The following is a 26,398-nucleotide window of genomic DNA, read 5'->3' on the forward strand; positions in this document are numbered from 1 at the left end:
TGGCGTCTGTCCGTTATACACGCCGAAAGGGTTTGCGTCTTTAGTTGTTAATATTATGCATGTATAGTTATCAGTGACATAGCTTCCCCATTCTAAAACCTTTTTTTTCTTCTTTTTTTTTCGAGTTGTTATATGTTACATTTTATATATGTTATGTTATCTTAAACTCATAGGCACTTGTCTCTGAGAAAATACTCTACAGAAAGGTTAACGGTATATATATGTATATTTTTAGAGACAACTGCGTGTGCTGAAGTTTCAAAATTACCAGACTTTTGACGTCAATTTAAATGAATTTAAATACGATCAAAAAGACCTAAAATATTTTAAAATATGCTCCATTTGAAGGCGTCGAACATCTTTTTTTTCTAAGATAGTAACTTGTTTTCAATTACGCCCATTATTCAGTTTAGCGAACACTTATCTATAGAGCTCATCATAACAACAACATTAGAAAGTCCTTTGAACCTTATTTTGTTGTTAAAAAAAAGACTTTAAAGAGAAAAAATAACATGTATATCCAGGACGATAATAAAATTAATGTGTAGTAAGACGGTAATTTGTTATAATTCGAATGCATTAAGTAAGCTTCCTATTTACTTTTCAGTGTTAGAACATCTAAAAGGCTCAAAGTAGTTCATTTTCTCCTTTTCGTTTTGTAGGAAGCCATAGATGTAAGATTTGAACTTCATTTTAAGCACTAGAGACTTATTGTTATTTCTACGTCATTTCATTTAGTCTCTGGTGGGGAGTTGTCTCATTTGAAATCATACTACATCCTCATATTTTTATATCTATAACTAATTATGACTTTGCAGGATGTTTTTTTATAAAGCAAAAATTATAAATATCTTTAAAAATCTGTTAATCATTAAAACTTTCTCTACAAAAAATCCATTTTACTCAACTGACCAACCTTTCATGAATTTACCTGCAAAATTATTTCAACGGACATGAATTTGGATAAATTGTGTTTTAAAAGCCACTCGTCCATATAATTGATTTGTAGTTTGTTGTTATGTTACACGGACATTATAGCTGACCATTAAAAGTATGTATACACTGAGACTACTTTAACACATTATAGTAGTCTCAGGTATACATTAAAATGGTGTTGGATTTATGTCCAGTATATGTACATGTAACTTAACGTATCATTGTAGTGCATGAAGTCATTTTTTTTTTTAAATAGGAACTTACAAATATACCTATACCATCATTACATTAAAAAGTTAGAGGGTACCACTGGAACACCATGGCCATAGAAAAAAAGACAAAAGGACAAACAGTAGAGAAATCTGAAGCTTGAACAAAACGGAACCTCGAAAAACATGCGACTGAATGCAACTTCTTGGTTATCTATTTAATAGTTCAGTCAATTTTCGATAATTCTCTTTAATGATTAAAATACCTTCTTAGCATATATAGAAATTTCCATATATATTATGGCTTCTGTCATTTCACCTTTAACTTGTCGCAACCTAGCCTGACATCCCGGCCCGATCTAGCTGCGCGTCATATACTGACAAGATTAGCCAGGACCCCAGGCTAGTCGCAACCTTGTTATGTAGTATTCGGCAACTATCTGGTTTCAACTATGGATATTTTCAGATATTAAGTAACTTGACAGGTATGATACTTGTGCTAGGAAAATCGATTCACGTAAAAATCCAACGAAAAAACACAACATGAATCAGATCTGACGAATTCCCATGTAAAGATAAATTTAATATTCACAAGTCACTGTGTGGTCTTTAAAAGAGGGACGAAAGATACCAGAGGGACAGTCAAACTCATAGATCGAAAACAAACTGACAACGCCATGGCCAATGATCCATATACATGTATGTTCAAAGTGTACAGTATCGATGTGTATACATTTGTATGAAGGTGTGAACTGAATAAAGTGTACAGTAACGATGTGTATACATTTGTATGAAGGTGTGAACTGAGCAAAGTGTACAGCAACGATGTGTATACATTTGTATGAAGGTGTGAACTGAACAAAGTGTACAGTAACGATGTGTATACATTTGTATGAAGGTGTGAACTGAACAAAGTGTACAGTAACGATGTGGATACATTTGTATGAAGGTGTGAACTGCGTAAAGTGTACAATAACGATGTGTATACATTTGTATGAAGGTGTGAACTGAGCAAAGTGTACAGTAACTAATAACCTCGTTTAAATCATGTAATGTATTTAGCCTATTCGGTACGTTGATCAAACTGAATCTACTTAATTTCCATCTAAATTATTATTAATGTTATAATCTGACGAATAAAATATTTCCATTTAAGCATAATATATAATATATGTGTATGACTTGCCATAACTTCTATTATTAATAATCCTAGCTTATCTCACTTAAACTAGGATTTTTACAGCTTAATCTAAGATTATCTTACTATCTTGTATGAACCCAAGATATTCTTGGAAACTATGATTTGCGAATAAACAAGGATATTCTCTAATATCTTTATTAATAGTTTTGAGAATATCTCAGTGTAATTATCAATAACGGTTTTTTTTAATTCTTAGTGACAGATTTTGAAATTCGAAAAAAACGAATTATATGTGCAAAATTTCTCAAATTCTCGTATAACGAGTTCAGTACAAATTATGATTATTAAAAAATCATAACAGATATTGCTGTTATTACTGATTCAGTTCATCATTACAATTTTTTGGGAAATGCGTAATAACAAATTTGATAAATTCGATAACAAGAATGTGTCCATAGTACACGGATGCCCCACTCGCACTATCATTTACTATGTTCAGTGGACCGTGAAATTTGGGTCAAAACTCTAATTTTACATTAAAATTAGAAAGATCATATCATAGGGAACATGTGTACTAAGTTTCAAGTTGATTGAACTTCAACTTCATCAAAAACTACCTTGACCAAAAACTTTAACCTGAAGCGGGACAACGGACGGACGGACGAACGAACGGACGCACAGACCGAAAAACATAATGCCCCTCTACTATCGTAGGTGGGGCATAAAAATGTTAATAGCACATTTTAAAATTCAAATCTTATCCTTGAAAGATCCTAAATGAGTATCTGACTGTCGAATGATTAAATACTTTGCTAAGCTGTTTACATTCGGTCTGCTTTATATTAAGAAATACTATACTATTTTAATAATGAATTTCTATAAGCATACAGGTATTCGTGTCAATCTGTCTCACTGTCAAATTTGAGATAGGAAGCAGTAGTTTATAAATGAGTTATTTAATCGATTCACGCGAGGAGTTATAAACTTGTGATGTTATTGAAATCAAGATAAAGATAGAATATTTCTTTAAAAATTGTGTAAGAATTGATCACTTAAATGAATTTCATATATATTTAGCTCTTCGACGTGCATTACAATAGATAATAGTTGTTGTTGAGTGTTGCAGTACAATATATAATACATTGTAGTTGTTGTTGAGTATGGCAGTACTATAGATAATAGTTGTCGTTGAGTATGGCAGTACAATAGATAATAGTTGTTGTTGATTGTTGCAGTACAATAGATAAAAGTTGTTGTTGATTGATACTATGTGCCTGGCTGACACCAGGAATCGGAGTTGTTGATAGATCTTGCTCAATAGATCTGCGTGTTTACTCATTTTTTTAAAGCGGCATTAAATTGCTAATTCGTGTCCACAGAATTGACTAATACTAGTATATAACAAGTGTACTTGTTGAAGGCCGTACTTTGACCTATAATTGTTTACTTTTTACACATTGTGACTTGGATGGAGAGTTGTCTCATTGGCACTCATACCACATCTTCTTATTTATATTAAACGTACATTAGAATAACAAAACTTCCATCGAATACAATGCTTGGAATTGTTATTAAGTATCAACATTTATTGTATATTTTGGGACTGGACGCAATTTAATCGACCATCGACATGACTCAAAGATTGCCAATGTAACCTACCTTAAAATATAAATATAAGTATACAGGGTAAACACATGAAATAGTATAATCAAGATTTTCTTGTTATATTATAGAAAACAAATATCACAATTACACCTGTTCAGGATTCTTTTTTTTTCGCAGTTCGAATAAGTTATTCTGCTGCCTTCACTAGATTCAGTTTTAAGCTGACATTTTTTCAATAGCTGAACATGCTGAAGACATGCGCAATCGATCTTAAACTGAGTTCATATTATAGGTCGCATGAAAACGAATCCAAATGAGTTCGAATTAATGGCTGCACCATTAAAGAATCAACGAAGATTTTGTGCTTAATTTTGACATAGTTAAACGAACCAGACAGCTAAAAGCGAATTATCATTCATCATTCCTTTATTGTGCAAGATTGAAACAAAACAAAACAAATTTTTTTACAAATTGCACTGTCAAAATCGTAACTTATTCCGTTTTAACTATCTTGTAGAGTTCTACAAAATGTATAATGATATATATTTCTAACAACAACCATAATAGCCCTATTTCTCGTATCAAACATAAGCTAAAAGAACTCGCCAAGGTATTTGTTTTTGTCCCAGCTGATAAGGCTGCTAACAATATCATTATTGTTTGACGTAAGTTTTACATTGGGGTTCTGAAAAAGGAAATCACCAATTCACCAACATTCCAACTGACTCCTTTTTCGGAAAATGACATCTGTAACAAACATAAACTTTTAGCTACCTCTTTACAAGCAGAACTATATACAGTGAAAGTTCCAACTATGTACTGGCTTCCGAAGCTGCACAAAACTCCTTACAAATATAGATTTATTTCGTCTTCAAGCCTTTGTTCCACTACTAAACTATATATTCTACTTACTAGTACACTTGGTACAATCAAAAACCTGGTAATAAATTGTTCAAATAAGGCCTTTGAAAATAGTGGAATTAATTACTTTTGGAGTGTAAAAAATTCGTTGGAAGTACTTGATAAATTGCATGCTTATATTGGTGATTTCGAATCTGTTCAAAGTTTTGATTTTTCTACCCTATAAACCACTTCACATCATAATCTTATTAAGAAAAATTCACACACCTGATTAAATGGGCATTTAAAAAGTCAGAATGCGAATATATATGTTCAAACTCTTTTAGGTCATTTTTTTAGTAACAACAAACAAACGAACTATGTCAACTGGACCTGCTTTGATACTATAACTGCCCTTGAATTTTTACTAAATAACATTTTTGTTCGCTATGGAGATTCCGTATATCGTCAAGTTATTGGAATTCCCATGGGGACTAACTGTGCACCACTTATTGCGGACCTGTTTCTGTATTGTTATGAGTTACAATTTATGACTAAAATCAGCAAAGACCCATCGAAACAACATCTGATTCAAAAATTTAATAACACTTTTAGATATTTAGATGATATATTGGCTCTCAATAATGACGACTTCAGTATGTACACTAAAGAGATTTATCCTGCCGAACTGACCTTAAATAAAGCTAATACTAACAATGAACACTGCCCTTTCCTGAATCTTGATATCTATATCTTTAAGGATGTTTGCTCCTCTTGTTTTTGAATTTCTGCCAGATTTTCGGAATCCTCTGATTTTATCCATGTATTGCCAATAAAAAAAATTTGCCCACTAACCCCTACTTTTCTTTTCATAATTTTATTACATATAGTTTAAAAAGCCATATTTGAAAATCTTATAAAATCCTTGTTATTTTTTCATATTTTTTTAAACAAAAAAGCGGCCAATGTTAAAAGTATGAAAAATCTAGAGAGAATCATTTCCCGCCAAATTTTCAATGGCTTTTATCTCGAAAACAAGCACACGGACCCTTCATTTTTTTCTGCTTTGACTATTTTTAAGGAAAATTTCAGTTTTCACATTAATCATCCCCGTGACAATTCTGTGTACATGCAAGTGCAGACAAAATTTGATAGACATAATTATGAATCGATATATGAATATTTATGGGTAAAAATATGATACTTGAAATAAAGAGTGTCAAAATACATACTGAAAATGCATTTGCCTGTCAAAAGATGTCATCTCCCTTTGGCGTCTGTCCGTTATACACGCCGAAAGGGTTTGCGTCTTTAGTTGTTAATATTATGCATGTATAGTTATCAGTGACATAGCTTCCCCATTCTAAAACCTTTTTTTTCTTCTTTTTTTTTCGAGTTGTTATATGTTACATTTTATATATGTTATGTTATCTTAAACTCATAGGCACTTGTCTCTGAGAAAATACTCTACAGAAAGGTTAACGGTATATATATGTATATTTTTAGAGACAACTGCGTGTGCTGAAGTTTCAAAATTACCAGACTTTTGACGTCAATTTAAATGAATTTAAATACGATCAAAAAGACCTAAAATATTTTAAAATATGCTCCATTTGAAGGCGTCGAACATCTTTTTTTTCTAAGATAGTAACTTGTTTTCAATTACGCCCATTATTCAGTTTAGCGAACACTTATCTATAGAGCTCATCATAACAACAACATTAGAAAGTCCTTTGAACCTTATTTTGTTGTTAAAAAAAAGACTTTAAAGAGAAAAAATAACATGTATATCCAGGACGATAATAAAATTAATGTGTAGTAAGACGGTAATTTGTTATAATTCGAATGCATTAAGTAAGCTTCCTATTTACTTTTCAGTGTTAGAACATCTAAAAGGCTCAAAGTAGTTCATTTTCTCCTTTTCGTTTTGTAGGAAGCCATAGATGTAAGATTTGAACTTCATTTTAAGCACTAGAGACTTATTGTTATTTCTACGTCATTTCATTTAGTCTCTGGTGGGGAGTTGTCTCATTTGAAATCATACTACATCCTCATATTTTTATATCTATAACTAATTATGACTTTGCAGGATGTTTTTTTATAAAGCAAAAATTATAAATATCTTTAAAAATCTGTTAATCATTAAAACTTTCTCTACAAAAAATCCATTTTACTCAACTGACCAACCTTTCATGAATTTACCTGCAAAATTATTTCAACGGACATGAATTTGGATAAATTGTGTTTTAAAAGCCACTCGTCCATATAATTGATTTGTAGTTTGTTGTTATGTTACACGGACATTATAGCTGACCATTAAAAGTATGTATACACTGAGACTACTTTAACACATTATAGTAGTCTCAGGTATACATTAAAATGGTGTTGGATTTATGTCCAGTATATGTACATGTAACTTAACGTATCATTGTAGTGCATGAAGTCATTTTTTTTTTTAAATAGGAACTTACAAATATACCTATACCATCATTACATTAAAAAGTTAGAGGGTACCACTGGAACACCATGGCCATAGAAAAAAAGACAAAAGGACAAACAGTAGAGAAATCTGAAGCTTGAACAAAACGGAACCTCGAAAAACATGCGACTGAATGCAACTTCTTGGTTATCTATTTAATAGTTCAGTCAATTTTCGATAATTCTCTTTAATGATTAAAATACCTTCTTAGCATATATAGAAATTTCCATATATATTATGGCTTCTGTCATTTCACCTTTAACTTGTCGCAACCTAGCCTGACATCCCGGCCCGATCTAGCTGCGCGTCATATACTGACAAGATTAGCCAGGACCCCAGGCTAGTCGCAACCTTGTTATGTAGTATTCGGCAACTATCTGGTTTCAACTATGGATATTTTCAGATATTAAATAACTTGACAGGTATGATACTTGTGCTAGGAAAATCGATTCACGTAAAAATCCAACGAAAAAACACAACATGAATCAGATCTGACGAATTCCCATGTAAAGATAAATTTAATATTCACAAGTCACTGTGTGGTCTTTAAAAGAGGGACGAAAGATACCAGAGGGACAGTCAAACTCATAGATCGAAAACAAACTGACAACGCCATGGCCAATGATCCATATACATGTATGTTCAAAGTGTACAGTATCGATGTGTATACATTTGTATGAAGGTGTGAACTGAATAAAGTGTACAGTAACGATGTGTATACATTTGTATGAAGGTGTGAACTGAGCAAAGTGTACAGCAACGATGTGTATACATTTGTATGAAGGTGTGAACTGAACAAAGTGTACAGTAACGATGTGTATACATTTGTATGAAGGTGTGAACTGAACAAAGTGTACAGTAACGATGTGGATACATTTGTATGAAGGTGTGAACTGAGTAAAGTGTACAATAACGATGTGTATACATTTGTATGAAGGTGTGAACTGAGCAAAGTGTACAGTAACTAATAACCTCGTTTAAATCATGTAATGTATTTAGCCTATTCGGTACGTTGATCAAACTGAATCTACTTAATTTCCATCTAAATTATTATTAATGTTATAATCTGACGAATAAAATATTTCCATTTAAGCATAATATATAATATATGTGTATGACTTGCCATAACTTCTATTATTAATAATCCTAGCTTATCTCACTTAAACTAGGATTTTTACAGCTTAATCTAAGATTATCTTACTATCTTGTATGAACCCAAGATATTCTTGGAAACTATGATTTGCGAATAAACAAGGATATTCTCTAATATCTTTATTAATAGTTTTGAGAATATCTCAGTGTAATTATCAATAACGGTTTTTTTTAATTCTTAGTGACAGATTTTGAAATTCGAAAAAAACGAATTATATGTGCAAAATTTCTCAAATTCTCGTATAACGAGTTCAGTACAAATTATGATTATTAAAAAATCATAACAGATATTGCTGTTATTACTGATTCAGTTCATCATTACAATTTTTTGGGAAATGCGTAATAACAAATTTGATAAATTCGATAACAAGAATGTGTCCATAGTACACGGATGCCCCACTCGCACTATCATTTACTATGTTCAGTGGACCGTGAAATTTGGGTCAAAACTCTAATTTTACATTAAAATTAGAAAGATCATATCATAGGGAACATGTGTACTAAGTTTCAAGTTGATTGAACTTCAACTTCATCAAAAACTACCTTGACCAAAAACTTTAACCTGAAGCGGGACAACGGACGGACGGACGAACGAACGGACGCACAGACCGAAAAACATAATGCCCCTCTACTATCGTAGGTGGGGCATAAAAATGTTAATAGCACATTTTAAAATTCAAATCTTATCCTTGAAAGATCCTAAATGAGTATCTGACTGTCGAATGATTAAATACTTTGCTAAGCTGTTTACATTCGGTCTGCTTTATATTAAGAAATACTATACTATTTTAATAATGAATTTCTATAAGCATACAGGTATTCGTGTCAATCTGTCTCACTGTCAAATTTGAGATAGGAAGCAGTAGTTTATAAATGAGTTATTTAATCGATTCACGCGAGGAGTTATAAACTTGTGATGTTATTGAAATCAAGATAAAGATAGAATATTTCTTTAAAAATTGTGTAAGAATTGATCACTTAAATGAATTTCATATATATTTAGCTCTTCGACGTGCATTACAATAGATAATAGTTGTTGTTGAGTGTTGCAGTACAATATATAATACATTGTAGTTGTTGTTGAGTATGGCAGTACTATAGATAATAGTTGTCGTTGAGTATGGCAGTACAATAGATAATAGTTGTTGTTGATTGTTGCAGTACAATAGATAAAAGTTGTTGTTGATTGATACTATGTGCCTGGCTGACACCAGGAATCGGAGTTGTTGATAGATCTTGCTCAATAGATCTGCGTGTTTACTCATTTTTTTAAAGCGGCATTAAATTGCTAATTCGTGTCCACAGAATTGACTAATACTAGTATATAACAAGTGTACTTGTTGAAGGCCGTACTTTGACCTATAATTGTTTACTTTTTACACATTGTGACTTGGATGGAGAGTTGTCTCATTGGCACTCATACCACATCTTCTTATTTATATTAAACGTACATTAGAATAACAAAACTTCCATCGAATACAATGCTTGGAATTGTTATTAAGTATCAACATTTATTGTATATTTTGGGACTGGACGCAATTTAATCGACCATCGACATGACTCAAAGATTGCCAATGTAACCTACCTTAAAATATAAATATAAGTATACAGGGTAAACACATGAAATAGTATAATCAAGATTTTCTTGTTATATTATAGAAAACAAATATCACAATTACACCTGTTCAGGATTCTTTTTTTTTCGCAGTTCGAATAAGTTATTCTGCTGCCTTCACTAGATTCAGTTTTAAGCTGACATTTTTTCAATAGCTGAACATGCTGAAGACATGCGCAATCGATCTTAAACTGAGTTCATATTATAGGTCGCATGAAAACGAATCCAAATGAGTTCGAATTAATGGCTGCACCATTAAAGAATCAACGAAGATTTTGTGCTTAATTTTGACATAGTTAAACGAACCAGACAGCTAAAAGCGAATTATCATTCATCATTCCTTTATTGTGCAAGATTGAAACAAAACAAAACAAATTTTTTTACAAATTGCACTGTCAAAATCGTAACTTATTCCGTTTTAACTATCTTGTAGAGTTCTACAAAATGTATAATGATATATATTTCTAACAACAACCATAATAGCCCTATTTCTCGTATCAAACATAAGCTAAAAGAACTCGCCAAGGTATTTGTTTTTGTCCCAGCTGATAAGGCTGCTAACAATATCATTATTGTTTGACGTAAGTTTTACATTGGGGTTCTGAAAAAGGAAATCACCAATTCACCAACATTCCAACTGACTCCTTTTTCGGAAAATGACATCTGTAACAAACATAAACTTTTAGCTACCTCTTTACAAGCAGAACTATATACAGTGAAAGTTCCAACTATGTACTGGCTTCCGAAGCTGCACAAAACTCCTTACAAATATAGATTTATTTCGTCTTCAAGCCTTTGTTCCACTACTAAACTATATATTCTACTTACTAGTACACTTGGTACAATCAAAAACCTGGTAATAAATTGTTCAAATAAGGCCTTTGAAAATAGTGGAATTAATTACTTTTGGAGTGTAAAAAATTCGTTGGAAGTACTTGATAAATTGCATGCTTATATTGGTGATTTCGAATCTGTTCAAAGTTTTGATTTTTCTACCCTATAAACCACTTCACATCATAATCTTATTAAGAAAAATTCACACACCTGATTAAATGGGCATTTAAAAAGTCAGAATGCGAATATATATGTTCAAACTCTTTTAGGTCATTTTTTTAGTAACAACAAACAAACGAACTATGTCAACTGGACCTGCTTTGATACTATAACTGCCCTTGAATTTTTACTAAATAACATTTTTGTTCGCTATGGAGATTCCGTATATCGTCAAGTTATTGGAATTCCCATGGGGACTAACTGTGCACCACTTATTGCGGACCTGTTTCTGTATTGTTATGAGTTACAATTTATGACTAAAATCAGCAAAGACCCATCGAAACAACATCTGATTCAAAAATTTAATAACACTTTTAGATATTTAGATGATATATTGGCTCTCAATAATGACGACTTAAGTATGTACACTAAAGAGATTTATCCTGCCGAACTGACCTTAAATAAAGCTAATACTAACAATGAACACTGCCCTTTCCTGAATCTTGATATCTATATCTTTAAGGATGTTTGCTCCTCTTGTTTTTGAATTTCTGCCAGATTTTCGGAATCCTCTGATTTTATCCATGTATTGCCAATAAAAAAAATTTGCCCACTAACCCCTACTTTTCTTTTCATAATTTTATTACATATAGTTTAAAAAGCCATATTTGAAAATCTTATAAAATCCTTGTTATTTTTTCATATTTTTTTAAACAAAAAAGCGGCCAATGTTAAAAGTATGAAAAATCTAGAGAGAATCATTTCCCGCCAAATTTTCAATGGCTTTTATCTCGAAAACAAGCACACGGACCCTTCATTTTTTTCTGCTTTTTTAGTTCCTTTATTTATATACTATCATTTTAGAACAGTCTTTTAAAAAGCTTGTTATTTTGAAACAAAGTAGCGAACATCCTTAACGGGAAGCTTAATACCAAAATTTATGATAAAAGAGATGATTTTTCATTTCCTATTGTTAATTATCCATTTTTAGCGGTGACGTTCCCTTGTCACCATCTTATGGCGTTAATATATCTCAATTTGTTCAAACAACGTATTGATTTTAACGAAAGAAATCTATGTATTACTGAAAAATTATTACACCAGGGTTTTCGATATCACAAACTAGTCAAAACATTTACTCAATTTTATCATCGGTACAAGGACATCATTCGGACATATAAATTAACATGCAGACATCTTATACGTTCAGGTATTTCACATCCAATCTTTTATGGTAATATTCTTTACAAAGCACAAAAATGTCGGCATTCACCTCAAAAGCTAACCAAACCTTTAAACAGACTTATTCGGAAGGGATATAGTAACGATACTGTTGTCAAGTCATTAAGGATTGCATATTTTGGTATTAATATTGATTCACTCATAGGGTCTTTGCATCGGAAATAAACACATTTATTCTAAAAACAGTTGTTGGCATGATACGGGTTATGTTCTTCTCATATATTTTATGATGGTATGATACTAAGCCCCTAACGGGAGGGATTGTACTTGATTTTCATATGATGAAGACACAATTTTTCAATCAGTTTAATTGAGGCCTGGAGCTGACATGTTAGTAACTGCTAGTAGTCCTTTGTTAACTTATGTATCATTGTCATTTTGCTTAGTTTCTTTTGTTACCTATTCTGACATCGGACTCGGACTTCTTTTAAACTGAGTTTTACTGTGCGTATTGCTGTGTGTTTCTGTATTCTACATTGGCTAGAGGTATAGGGGGAGGGTTGAGATCTCACAAAACATGTTTAACCCTGTCGCATTTTTGCGTCTGTCCCAAGTCAGGAGCCTCTGGCCTTTGTTAGTCTTGTATGATTTTTAATTTTAGTTCATTTATATGTTTTGGAGTTTAGTATGACGTGCATTTTCACTGAACTAGTGCACATTTTTATTTAGGGGCCAGCTGAGGACCCACTCCGGGTGCGGGATTTTCTCGCTGCGTTGAAGACCCATTGGTGGCCTTCGGCTGTTATCTGCAATTTGGCCGGGTTGTTGTCTCTTTGACATATTCCCCATTTCCATTCTAAATTTTATTAATATGAGTGTATAGTAAAAATAATCGTATGTTCTGTCACTTTATATAGGTTTTACCTTGGCTTGTTTGATATTTGAAAATTCTCCATTTTTTAATTTTTAGATTATCTTTTTCCCGAAGAAGTAAAAATATCACCTGTTATCGTAATCAACACCGTGTTAAGTAATGATTACCCTCGTTAAGACAGAAAATGACATTTATATTGGAGATATTAACTGTTTAACTGGACAGTCCTGCTGACAACAACACTTGAATAACAAAACAGTGTAATAAACGGATTGGAAACGTGTACTTGACCTTTCACAAATTGTTTATTTGTCCATTAACATATATTGTTCATGGAAGAGTGGAGATTTAGATTCTTGGCTAGATTTTATACTTGTTTTTATTGTGAAGACGGATAAATTAAACTTACTAGTACTTAATTCCACCCCAGAGATCGTCTCTATCATGCTGTAAGTCTCTAAAGCTAATTGGTTTATCTCAAAGACCTGCCTGTACCTAACAAGACGATGAATAGAAGCGAAAGATTTGGCATATGAATATATTTATTGGTTTACAATTCTTCACAGTAGTTCATGGGATGTTTGTCTCGAGTAAATCCTATGTCCTTTCCGTCTCTTGCAGACATTATAATAAATCACAGATCGAGTGTCACACGACTTTCTGTATTTAATTGAAAAGAGCAAATATACAAAAATGTTACCTTTGTTCAACATGCATTGTATATTTTCGTCATAAAAACTGTGGATTTTTTGAAAAATAAAACAAAAATCACATGATAGTTATTGAATCTCCCATTTTTAAACTCAACAAATACGCCAAAATGAATCAGAAAAGTAATGCCCAAACGGCATTTGTAAAGTGGTACATGCGGCTAACAAAATTTTCTTTGTTAGAGCTTCCATGTGGATCTGTTAACCTGATTGATTACTTTCTTTGTGCAAATGCAACACTAGCTTTTCTCGGCACAAAACTAATGTTTACTTGTGACATATCTGTTAATACTCTTTCTTTAAAACACGTGACACGATTTTTTTTTTATGTCGTCATAGCTCCCTGAAGAAAATTTGACGTTAGATTTGAGAAATTTTCATTGACGCCTCCTTCAAATTAGTGAAGGTTAAATACAGTGGAATAGATTGAAACAACGTGAAAAAATGTATGGTATATTATTGTTCCTTTTATCTTAAATGTGGTTACAAGTATCTTGTCTTCGGGAGTGATAAATTGCACTTTGTAAAAATCTTTCTGATTCAAACAAGAAATTCTTTGAAACTGACATTTTCAGAAAGAGGCGAAAGATACCAAAACTCTCAAGTCGAAAATAAAATGACAACGCTATGGCTAAAAAAGAAAAAGACAATGTCTGTTTGTCTTTTTCTTTTTTAGCCATGGCGTTGTCATTTTATTTTCGACTTGTGAGTTTGAGTGTCCCTTTGGTATCTTTTGCCTCTCTTTTACAAGGTCTCAAACGACAAACTATAGAATCAACATCTTGCACTGATCAGACCAGTCCAATACATCGATTAGGAACATTATAATATACTTATCCATTTTATTTATATGACTACACCTTGAAACATGTATTTAACCGCGCTAAACTAACAACACTTGATATATTTAATATTGAGACGAATGCATGCATTGTTTTTTTTTTTTGACTGTGCTTACGTATTTTGTAATCACTCCTGTTAACCTTAATCCTCCACGACAGCATATCCATCATATATAAATGGTATTAGGTCATTACATCTTATAATACGACAGGAAAACAACAGACAATAATACAGTATGTATAATACTGAATATAAATAGTATTAGGTCATAATGAATTCAAACTCCCTGGCAGAAAAATTAATTCAAACTGGAAATTGAGAACTTTTTGATGACAGTTCCTTTATAAAGTATACATGATCCTAAAGAATCCGCAAATGTTAGTTTCATATTCTTGTATTCTGGATCTTTCCTCTTCTGGCCTATGGCCGGAATATAATATTTAATTTGTTTGTCAATTTTTAGTTTTATATTATCTTTTTTTTTTCATTTGTCTCACCAAAATGTTTGTTTTGTTTTAGACAGTTCTGATATTGCTGACGGAAACTTGAAGTTAATTCTTGCCTTGATATGGCAGCTGATCCTCCGTTATCAAATAGGCAATGCAAACATTCAAAACAAAAGTTGGTTGTTGGCATGGATACAGGCAGTTATCCCACAATGCAAAGTGACGAACCTGACAACAGATTGGAACGATGGTTTGGCTTTAAAGTAATTTATTATTAAACATTCTGTAAAAAATTTAAAAAATGTTATGCATTTTGTTCGGTAATGTCACAAATTAGTTTAATTATCTTTTTTTCGACCTTCTGCGTCTTGAATATTGTTGAGGTAATGATGACATTTGTTTGTCTTTCATATAAATGTAACCAGTTTGAATGTTAAATTCAAGTTTAATTCAATATTCCATTTACATCTCACCTTTTGTATAATAAATGAATATGACATCAAACCATTAATATAAGTTGAAATAAAAAAAAGCCACACAATGCAGAGTTGTGAGAGACGATTAAATGAATTATAAAAATGCATCCACGTCATTTTAACTCTGATGGAAAGTTGCCTCTTCGTTATCAAACGTTTTTTCTTTTTTTTTAAATCTGATTATTTCTTGAAATTAGCTTCCAGGTTTTGGTACTATGTTGCACTGCATTGAGATCTAGAAATAGATACTCATTTTGAAAATGATCAATATGTTTGGTTTAAAATTTCACCACATGATATAATTTATATAATAAAATATTGATAAATCGGACATTCTAGAAGTATATGGGATTCATCTTTTACAGTATCATTACATGAAAAACATATTCTCCTTTCTCTATTAAGATTTTCAAAGGAGCCACTACGAGTATGAATTTGATAAAGCGCTAATTGACAAAATGCAATGGTTACAGCAAATTATCGACCTTTTTGAGGTCAATCAAATAGGTTTTGTTTGGTTGATTTCCTTATGTTGTTGTAAAAGCAGTTGTAGTATTTTGTACTTGTATTTTTCGGACATAATGAAAAGTATTTTTCAATTTGCGATTTAACCTTTGCACAATGTTTGAATTTGATATTTGAGTAGATTGTATATTTCCTTCGTTACAGTGCTTTACTTGACTTCTGTATGCCTGGGTTGTCATCACATTGGAGGTCACTTGACAGAACAGATAAGTAAGAACCATTGATTTTTTTACATTTCTTTTATTGCAAATTATGAGCAGAAATTACTTCCTAACCTCTGCTCCACATACGAGGCATATTCTTTACTGTTGGAAAGCCCCCTGAATAGCACATTCATGTCAGAAATAAAGTAAGAAATGCAGAATGGCTGGAGTTATTGAAGATGCTATCAAAGTTTTCCTGAAATACAATCCGGTCAATGTTTAGGGAGAGACGAGAATACTATACCTGTACTGTATTTTACATCAATAATAAATAGCATTTTTTAAATCTTGACGAAAGAGATGTTTTGACAAGAGCCATGTCCTGAAAGTGGAAAAATAGTTATCTTGCGCAAGCTTTTGAAAATCATGCTAATTATATTAACGTATTTAAGGTAAAGCGGCTATTTCACAAATCGTTTTTATACATATATATGTGAGCCTTAGGTTTATCCAAAAGACATTTTAAAGACATAACATCTTTGTAAAATACATCGTATAGCAAAATTCGATAAAGCCTTGGTTAATATATAAGTATTAATGAAAAGATCTCAAAATGAGACTGTTTTTTGCAGTTTTTTGAAGTTTTCACTAAATACTTGTGTACTTAGAAGTTTGAAGACTTGATAACAATTATTAGGACAAAAGTAAACAATACGAATACTGATGTCCACCAGACTTACCTCTAATGAACGAAGGATGTTAGTACTTAGATATACAATATTTTTTACATAACGAATTTAAGGGACCAAACTATTGGCCTTATCATATATTCTTCCTTAACTATTTGTAGAGCTAATAACTGTCATTATGCTATGAAATTGGCACGTCAGCAGTTCGGAATACCTCTTATACTTCGTCCGGAACATTTAGCCAGTACAGATTTAGATGAATTGTCATCCATTACTTATCTGTCGTATTTCATCAAAGTTGGATCCCCTGGTTACAACGCAACACTACAAAGAATACAACCCATGGTTCATAATGTTCCAGTCTTCAACTTTACAGTAAGATGAAAATGAATTTTCTTCTTTTTAACTGCTTCAGCAAAAACGCTTGTTAATAAATCCTAGTATAATATAATACAGACACAAAATTCGTTATTATGTAAAAGTATGTTTTAATTGCAAAGAGTTTTTTCTACATATAATATTAAAGTGTTGTTTGTAATGACATTTTTAAGATGATTATAAAAGAAAGGGAATTATTTTAATTTTGTAAACCTTAAAATATCCAATCCCACTGCATTTGATTTCTAGACAGATTGGAATGATGGTCGGGTTTTAACAGAGCTGGTAACCAACCTGGGAGCCAGGATTCAAGATACCTCTCATACAAATATCTCGGAAATACAGAGGCTCCAAGAAGGTAACTTAAAACATCCAATATAAAAATGAAATATAATTCAATATGACACTTAAGTTTTTATTGCTATTCAAAAATTAAGATGAATAAATACTTCGTAAAATGAACAAATTATACAGGTAACATTTGACATTGTCAATCTTTTTTATCTTAACATGATCAATACATGATCTTATTCAAGCAAAGAGAATTATAAACTTGAAACAAATATATTCTTACATCCCTTTAAATGTGGAGGTGTAACCTTAGACTGCCTTTCTCAAACTTCACAGTCACAACGGACAACTTCTAACAGATGACAACAATTTTCTTGTCGGCAAGAAATCACAATAAAAGATCATAAACTATCCTTCCTATTGAAAACATTCACATAAAATTTCCACAACAGTAGATATTAAAATAATGATAAGTATACAGTCGACTTAAGTGGATAGAAGAAGGGGGCTTTTGTCACACCTGAATGACCCATAGGCTTTTTAATCTGTACCTGTACCTAATTAGTTTGCTGATTGAGGAGAAAATATTTCACGGTAGCTTTCACCCTGGTTTATGAAAACAAGTGAACATTTTCGTATTTATTTAAGAAATACTATACCTTATTGTATACGTGAAATCTGAACTTCAACCAATCTGGATGTAGCGAAAGAATGTAGGATAGTTACGCATTGAAATATGTTGCAGAAAGAAAAATTGATGGTTATTAACCTGCATTGTTTCCTATATGAAAACTGTGTGCGAATAGCAAGAAATAAAAGAATTGTGTCATTCTCTTTAAGTGTTTGAAACTACACTACTTAATATAAATTCCTTTCTAGGAATTGACGGTGCAACGCAACTAGGTGTAGAGCCTCTTTTGACTGCCTCAGACATTGCTGAGGAAGACCAGGAACACATAGGAATAATGGCATACGCTGCAAAGTTTCTGTACTTAAAACCAGGGAATTCAACTGTACAAAGTACTTCAGCAACGAATGGGGTAAGTACAATTTGAATTAACCGTTGTTTCCTAACATATATACAATAATAGAAGGAACTTGGTATCATTTGCTTCAAATTAATTTGGAAATAATTCGAATGAATACAATTATAAACTTTCCATCTTTATTATTTTTAAAGTCATTTATTGATCTTATTTATTTTGTTTTATTGAATCTCTTTTATCCCCCCCCCCCCCCTTTTCTATTTTGTTTTAAAGACTAAACAACAAACAAGAACGATTTTAATCTTATTTATTAACGAATATAAATTAAACTTTAAAGAAACATTAAAATGTATGCTTTAAAATATCACCTGTACAATCCCAAACCTTAACTGTAAAGGAAGGTATTATGTACCAACTTGGCACATATTCCATATTTTATGCATAAGGGTGCACAAACACATTGCATTATTAAAAATAATATACAACAGTTTCATTCTTTTAATATTTTTAAAAGCTCGTTATTTTTTACATAATCTAATGCATACAGAGAATGTTGTCAATTAAGTAGCCACACCAGGAAAGGGCATACTTCCAATGTATGTGCCTAAAAGTAACGGGCATAATTTCGATGTATATTAAGCCTATCAGTTAAGGGCATAATGTCAATGTATAAGCCCACCAGCTACTGTTCATGTAGCAGCCATGCCAGTTTAGGGCATAAAGTAAGCATTTTAAATACCTCGAACTAGATTTAAAAGTATGAGTGTTGTAGGTAGTAACGATCGCAACAGACCACTTTGTACTATTAAAGTCTCATTGTTGCATGACCTATTTAGACTTCTCCCCAACCTAGCCTGTAAAATGATACGTTGAGCAGCGATTTTATCTCTTTAAAGATAGAAAAAAAGTTATTGAATTCAATAATTATACTCCCGCTCACTGAGTGGGTGCTATTCTGCAATTAAATTGTCCGGTTCGTCCGTGCGTAACTTTCGTTACATAATACATTGTACTCAGTCTTTGTATTAAGGAATACTTTTATTCTTGGTCGTGAACTTTATTTTGATGAAAGATTTTCAGATCTGTCGGGCAGTCAATTGCCGTTTGACTTTTTGATTTTTGAATTTTATTATGATGGCTGACCAATGATTGTTTCGTTACATATTACTACGACAGCTCCAGTATTATATTTGGTCTAAAACTTTATATGTGTTAGGCGATTTCTATGTCTGCCGGGCAGCCACTTCCTGTTTGTCGATTATTTAAATTTACATTATACCCACTGAACGTGGGATTTTTCGTCAATGTCTTGTAATTACATAGGGTATACTTTACAAGACATTGCGTGCAACTTGTTGTTAAGTTTAGACTGCCACTCGTGTAAAAGGTCTTTACCCTCTTTTATTTTATAGACGTGAAAATGGCTCTACAATCTGTCGATACCTGGATCTTAGCATTGCACAAGGTCATGTTTTCTCTGACTGTTAATGACGTCTTTACACTAAATCAATTGGACGTTGGATGTGTACTGATTAATATTTTAGTCTTATATGCATGATTTTTTTTATTAGTTGTTATTGGCTTTGAACTAGCTGTCAGTAACTGCGAGTACTCTCAGATCTGTACTTAGTGTCTTTCTGTTGTGGGGGTGTATAAATACCCTGCCACGTCCGGTCTGTGTTTTTGTTAGATGTATTTCTGCTTTGTATCCATCTGATAAGTTAAGCCTTTCAAATGATTTTTATAGTTTGTTCTTATGTTGTACTGTTACACCACTGTCCCAGGTTAGGGGAGGGTTGGCGCCTTTAAACTAGTTTAAACCCGCCACATTCTATATGTGCCTGTCCCAAGTCAGGAGTCTGTAATTCAGTGTTTTTCATTTGTTGCTGTATATCATATTTGTTTTTCGTTCAATATTTTGTACATAAATCAGGCCGTTAGTTTACTCGTTTGAATTGTTTTACAATTGCCATTTCGGGGCCTTTTATAGCCGACTATGCGATATGGGTTTTACTCATTGTTAGAGGCCATACGGAGACCTGTAGTTGTTAATGTCTGTGTCATTTGGTCTTTTGTGTAGAGTTGTCTCATTGGCAACCATACCACATCTTTTTATTTTTATATGTAAAGCTTCGTCATTCATGCAAACGATACCGATTAATTTATGTTTTCATTTTTTAAAACCTTCCTTCAAGAATTGAAAAATGAAATGACTAAGAACCATAAGCCAAGGACATCATCATGGTCTGACAAAAAGAACGACGAAAAGACAAACAGCAATCCACTAAACACTGCACTTAAACTAAAGAAAACACTAAAATAAACCAATAGTGTGAACTCAGGTGCTCTGGAAAGGTAATCACTTCCTGTTCCACTAGTGGCGTCCATTGTGTTATAGATGAACTCAGGTGGTCTGGAAAGGTAATCACTTCCTGTTCCACTAGCGGCATCCATCGTGTTATAGATGAACTCAGGTGCTCTGGAAAGGTATTCACTTCCTGTTCCACTAGTGGCATCCATCGTGTTATAGATGAGCTCAGGTGCTCTGGAAAGGTAATCACTTCCTGTTCCACTAGTGGCATCCATCGTGTTATAGATGGGCTCAGGTGCTCTGGAAAGGTAATCACTTCATGTTCCACTAGTGGCATCCATCGTGTTATAGATGAACTCAGGTGCTCTGGAAAGGTAATCACTTCCTGTTCCACTAGTGGCATCCATCGTGTTGATTACTACTAATAAAACATTCTGTGATACATTCCATAACGATCAAATAAATCATGGTGGTGTCCATAAAACATTCAGACAACTTTAAAGCGGCTCTCTATTATCTGTGCATGTTGAATAGTCTGTTACTAGTATGATGGTGATGATGAAGAATATTATTAGAGTCCCGCATCAAGGATACAGAAGCCCTATAGTGTTCACTGTGTTCGTCCATCTGTCAGTCTGACTGTCAGTCAACCACAATGGTATATAATAAAAATCAAAACATTTTATCGTGTCCTTATCGACAAAAATGAGACAAATCAAGGTAACAAACTGAAAACTGAAAGAATCGCATGAACTATAAAAAGGAGCGAGACCTGGTAGGTCGACAGGGTAAGAATCGCATAAACTATAAAAAGGGGCGAGACCTGGTAGGTCGACAGGGTTAGCGTCTCGTGTTGTGCCAAATGAATCCACAAATAAACAGTGACTAAGGAACATTTCTCTTCTTTCTAATTTTTCAACTTTAAAAGCAATTCCATATTAACGCCAATATGCAAAAAAGGTTAACAAACTCATATTATTTTATCATGAATATATGATAATTCAACTCGTAAAAACGCTGTAAAGTTGAATCAATCAATTCAACATTTACTTTGGAACCGCTAGTAATTTATGTTCTTGCAAGATTTAGGTGCAGAAAAGGTTCACAAATGATTTCGATTAAACTTACCACTAATACATGTTTATTAAGGATATACAGTTTAATCTGTAATCCACTTGGATTAGAATAATTCCAAATCTTACCTGTCGTTTATTGAGTTATCTCCATTAAAGGTTACTACACTGTACGAAGAAGAACGAAGAGTAACAAGCAGGAGTATACCAAACTTTTCGCACCGGAAAACAACATTGTCATCATATCCGGTCAACGGTGAAGTAGACTCGTACAAGATTTCAACGTCATCTGACACAAGAAGTAGTGCGGATTATACAAAACCTATAAGTGTAGACACAAACCAACATTCCCCAATGCTTTACAGGAGTCAAAATGGACCGCTGACAACTTATCATATTGACAGCAATAAGAATTTTGATGACACAGAGGATTCATTTGTCTTTCAAAGAATTCCATCTTTAAGGAAAGAAAAAGGAAAAAAGCATAAAACGGACACGCTGGATACTGTCAGTGGAATAAAAGTGGATACTTACTCAGTGGGGGTTATTATTTCGACTACTGTGAGTATTGTTTCTTCTGCTACGGATATTGAAATGAACTACATTTTCTTCGATTTAAAATTTGACATGAGATGTTTTGCATTAAATCAAAGAAATTGTAACGATAGCTCGGTTGCCTTTTTTTTTTTTAGATTAATGCAGTATCAGTTTACCGAGGTTCTAATCTCATAACTCCACATGGATGTTTAGAGAGATTCCAATATAAATATGTAGGAAAAATTTAAAAAGAATACCATTAATTTCAAATACTAGTTTTTATGAGCCTGAACCTGCAAAATTAGATGAAATCATTTCCATGTGTTTGTTAGAATGCAAAAAAAAAAATAACTCAGTACTCTGTGACCCAATCTTCTGTTCTATTTCCGCCGTATGTCAATGATAATATAACAATTGTAGCATTTGTATGAAGTCTATACGAAGATATATCTGCCTCTGACTTCGTCCTCAGTCGATATACTTCTTTATGGTCGATATATTCTAGTATCGACCTCATTCAAAGGCTATAGTTGTATAATATTGATCGGGTTTCCTCAAGTCATATTAATTAGAGATTTGTCCAATTGTCAGTGGTTTTATAAAAAGAAAAAGGTTTTCATAAAATGAAGAAATATTCTCTTTCGGATGTTTACTTTGATACACATTTCATTATAATTTCTAAATGGAATACAAAACAAGAGACATGATAATTCGTGAGGAACAATGGAATACGTTATATACATGTACATGAATATTGTAAAAAGGAATTCCCAAAGGCAACAAAAACGATTGGTTCAATTTCCTCTAAATTTGATAAGAAACAGAATCGTTAAATAGTTATCAAAATTTACAGTATTAAAGCTTCGTGAGTGGACTTTGGTGCTCTGACAATATTATGATATGTTTTTGAACATTAATAAACCAAATTGAAAATAATTTAAGATGATTAATACATGCAAGTTTCATTGATTTTGGCAAATGTTGAAGTTTGAAACTTCTACCCAAAGTTAAGCTATGTGTTGCCTTTTAGGTACACCCATTCATCTTGGTTCCAACATTTTTTTTTGTGTACAACCATTTCACATTGGTTCCAAAGTTTTCGATGTAACATAAAATTGTCATCAACATCAAAAATTAGGTCTACACAATATTTAGCTTTTGTATTGCTATTTATAAAATTTGTATACATACTTTTAGGTACTAAAATTCCGCGATGTATCGTCAATTAACATTTTTATACTCTCCGCAAACAAATTTTAGGGGGGTATATAAGACCATGGCCGTCTGTCTGTCCGTCCGTCCTGCTTCGTATTTGGTGCATATCTTTTGTACCGTAAAACTTAAATTAACCAAACTTAATACATTTGCATCATGGGTTGGGGTATGTCATGTACCAGTCAGGTAAGTCTGGCCTTGACTTTGACCCCTATGATAGTAAAACCTTGTCCAATTCGTTTCCGGCTAATATCTTTTTACATTAAAACTAAGATTAACCAAACTTGATATGCAGTTGCATCATGTGCTTGGGTTGTGTCATAAAACTAAGACTGGTCATTCTGACCTTTGACTCCTATTATAGTAAAACGTCTGTATTGTGTCCTGTGCATAACTTTTGTGCCATAGAACATAGATTGACCAAACCTGACATGGAGCGCATTATGAGCTTGGGGTGTTTCATATACCAAAGTCAGATCGCTTTGGCCTTGACCTTTGACCTCTATGAAAACAAAACCTTGTCCAATTCGTGTCATTTATTTTGTACCTTAAAACTTAGGTTAACCTCAGTATGCAGTTGCGTAATGGGCTTGGGGTGTGTCATATGTCTTAATCAGGTCACTCTGACCTGTGATCCGTATTTAAAAAAAAAAAGTTGTCTTAATTGTGTCCTGCGTACTACTTTTGTACTATAGAACTTAGGTTGACCAAACTTGGTATGCTGATACTTCATGGGATGTGTCATATATCAAGGTAAGGTCACTCTGCCCTCACTGTTGATCTTTAACACCGTTAATAGTAAAACATTGAATAATTTGTTTTGTTGTGTGCATAATTTTTGTACTGTAGTACTTAGAGATTGAAAACAATTTGTATGCAGAAGAATCCTACTTTCTGAATTAACAGTATACAAACACGAGCCTTTGTTCCTACGTCAGTATAATTTTTTTCATATTGACATATCAGTTACCTTTTGTCAGTTCAATCATGGAAGTATAATATTTTTACTCCCATGGTCAAATACATAGGCAATGGTTATATAAAATGAATGGCTGAAAGCCAACAATCTCAAAAGGTCTTTGTCTCAATACTGAATTTCACAGCAGCAACTACATTGAATGTACGGAGGGTATTAGTTTCGCTATGTGGACAGCTCTAGTTGACTCAACGAATGAAACACAGTGGAAACTAAAATTCAACTTTAAATCCTCTTCTGTTTGATTTCAGTCTCATGAAATTATTAGCAAAGATGAAGTCATTGTTGAGGCAGAGTCACCTAGTGGCAGGGTTGTAAAACTTACAGGAGATGGCAATTATAATGCTCAATTTACACCTGACGAAATAGGTAAGTAAGGAAATGTACCAAAAAGTATAGATTTTATATTTTATTGCCCAGTTAATACAACAACTGTGTAAACTACACTATATGATAAAGCAAATAAAGAGAATTAAAAAAATCTTAATAGGTACACAAAATAAGTATTTTACAACTGTCGCCAGTGAAAGGATAGGCGAATGACCGTCCGTCATAACCATGAATATGTGTGGGAATCTATTTAAAAGAAACTAAACAAAAATTACACTTTTTTTCTAGGGCAATCATTTAAGATAATTCACAGTCAATAGTGAATACAAGCCATTTATACCATACAAACTATGAATATATATTATAAAAACAACAATGTTTTTCTAAAAGAAAAATATTATGATATAATGAATTTATATCAGAAAATTTTATATACTTTTCATAACAGATTCATATACATGTTATGACGCTGTATTTACTGCAAAACAATTATATTAAAGAAACAAAACCAAATTAATTATTAATCTTGTAATATGATAAGCACAATAGTTAAATGTGTACATTTCTAGTAGGTGAAAAAGAGATATAAGGCAAGACATCATAGTCAATATAAAAATAAGAAGATGTGGTATGATTGTCAATGCCACAACTCTTCACAACAGACCAAATGACATAATGAAATATGTAGACAGCTCTCTCACAAGCAAAACGCCTTAACTGTTAAAATATGTGGGCATACACAACAGGTACGGAGAGACATTCTACTGCATCCACATAGCACGAGTAGCAAACCCTGCAGTAAATATCAAAGTAAGAAGATGTGGTATGATTGCCAATGACACAACTCTCCACACGAGACCAAATGACATAAAACACTATTTTCTTCCATAGACACACCCATTAAAAAAACTACTGAAACCTTTTATTTTCTTCATTCCAGGTGAATGGAAAGTGAGTTTATTCTGCCACGGCAAGCTGGTAGATACTTGTCCAATAGACGTATGTGATCCATCACAAGTAAAAGTTACCGGACTTAAAGGAGGCCTTGTTAACAAGAAACAATATTTTACAGGTTTACACTTGTTTAAAATATAATTGCAGATTTGTCATTTTAACTTAAAAGCAGTAAATGTAAAATGGCAGAATAAAATAAAATGACGAATTTTTTAAACTTGAACATAGTACTCCAACAAATTCGCTTTACAGCTAAAAGCTAAAAACTTATGCATTCAAGGTGCCTTATGTAATCATATATGTAACTTTTAATATAGAACTTACTTTTGTGTACATTTTTGCAATCTCCCGTCAAGAAGCTATGTTCTGTCTAGAATAGGTTACCTAAATTTTGCGTCTTAAAACCACTTAATTTTAGTCTTTGTAACCATCTGTATATTGTTGAAAACTGTATGTTGTCCTCTAGTCATTTTTTGTCGTTTGGTTGCT

The 26,398-nt window shown here is 32.6% G+C and overlaps 1 protein-coding gene across 2 annotated transcripts in view; it reads left to right on the forward strand.

Annotated features, from left to right (window-relative positions):
• The window catches only part of LOC127737289 (filamin-C-like), a 65,759-nt gene that overhangs the window by 13,477 nt on the left and 25,884 nt on the right, over positions 1–26,398 (forward strand). For both annotated transcript variants that reach the window (XM_052247856.1, XM_052247857.1), the window contains exons 2-9: positions 15,099–15,288; positions 16,171–16,236; positions 17,020–17,233; positions 17,486–17,594; positions 18,407–18,567; positions 22,057–22,458; positions 24,877–24,994; positions 25,896–26,027. In XM_052247856.1, the coding sequence (XP_052103816.1) occupies positions 15,099–15,288; positions 16,171–16,236; positions 17,020–17,233; positions 17,486–17,594; positions 18,407–18,567; positions 22,057–22,458; positions 24,877–24,994; positions 25,896–26,027 (1,392 nt within the window). The remainder of the gene's footprint in view (positions 1–15,098; positions 15,289–16,170; positions 16,237–17,019; positions 17,234–17,485; positions 17,595–18,406; positions 18,568–22,056; positions 22,459–24,876; positions 24,995–25,895; positions 26,028–26,398) is intronic.

This window comes from Mytilus californianus, unplaced genomic scaffold (genome assembly GCF_021869535.1).
Source record: "Mytilus californianus isolate M0D057914Y unplaced genomic scaffold, xbMytCali1.0.p SCAF_4, whole genome shotgun sequence".
NCBI classification, from domain to species: Eukaryota; Metazoa; Mollusca; class Bivalvia; order Mytilida; family Mytilidae; genus Mytilus; species Mytilus californianus.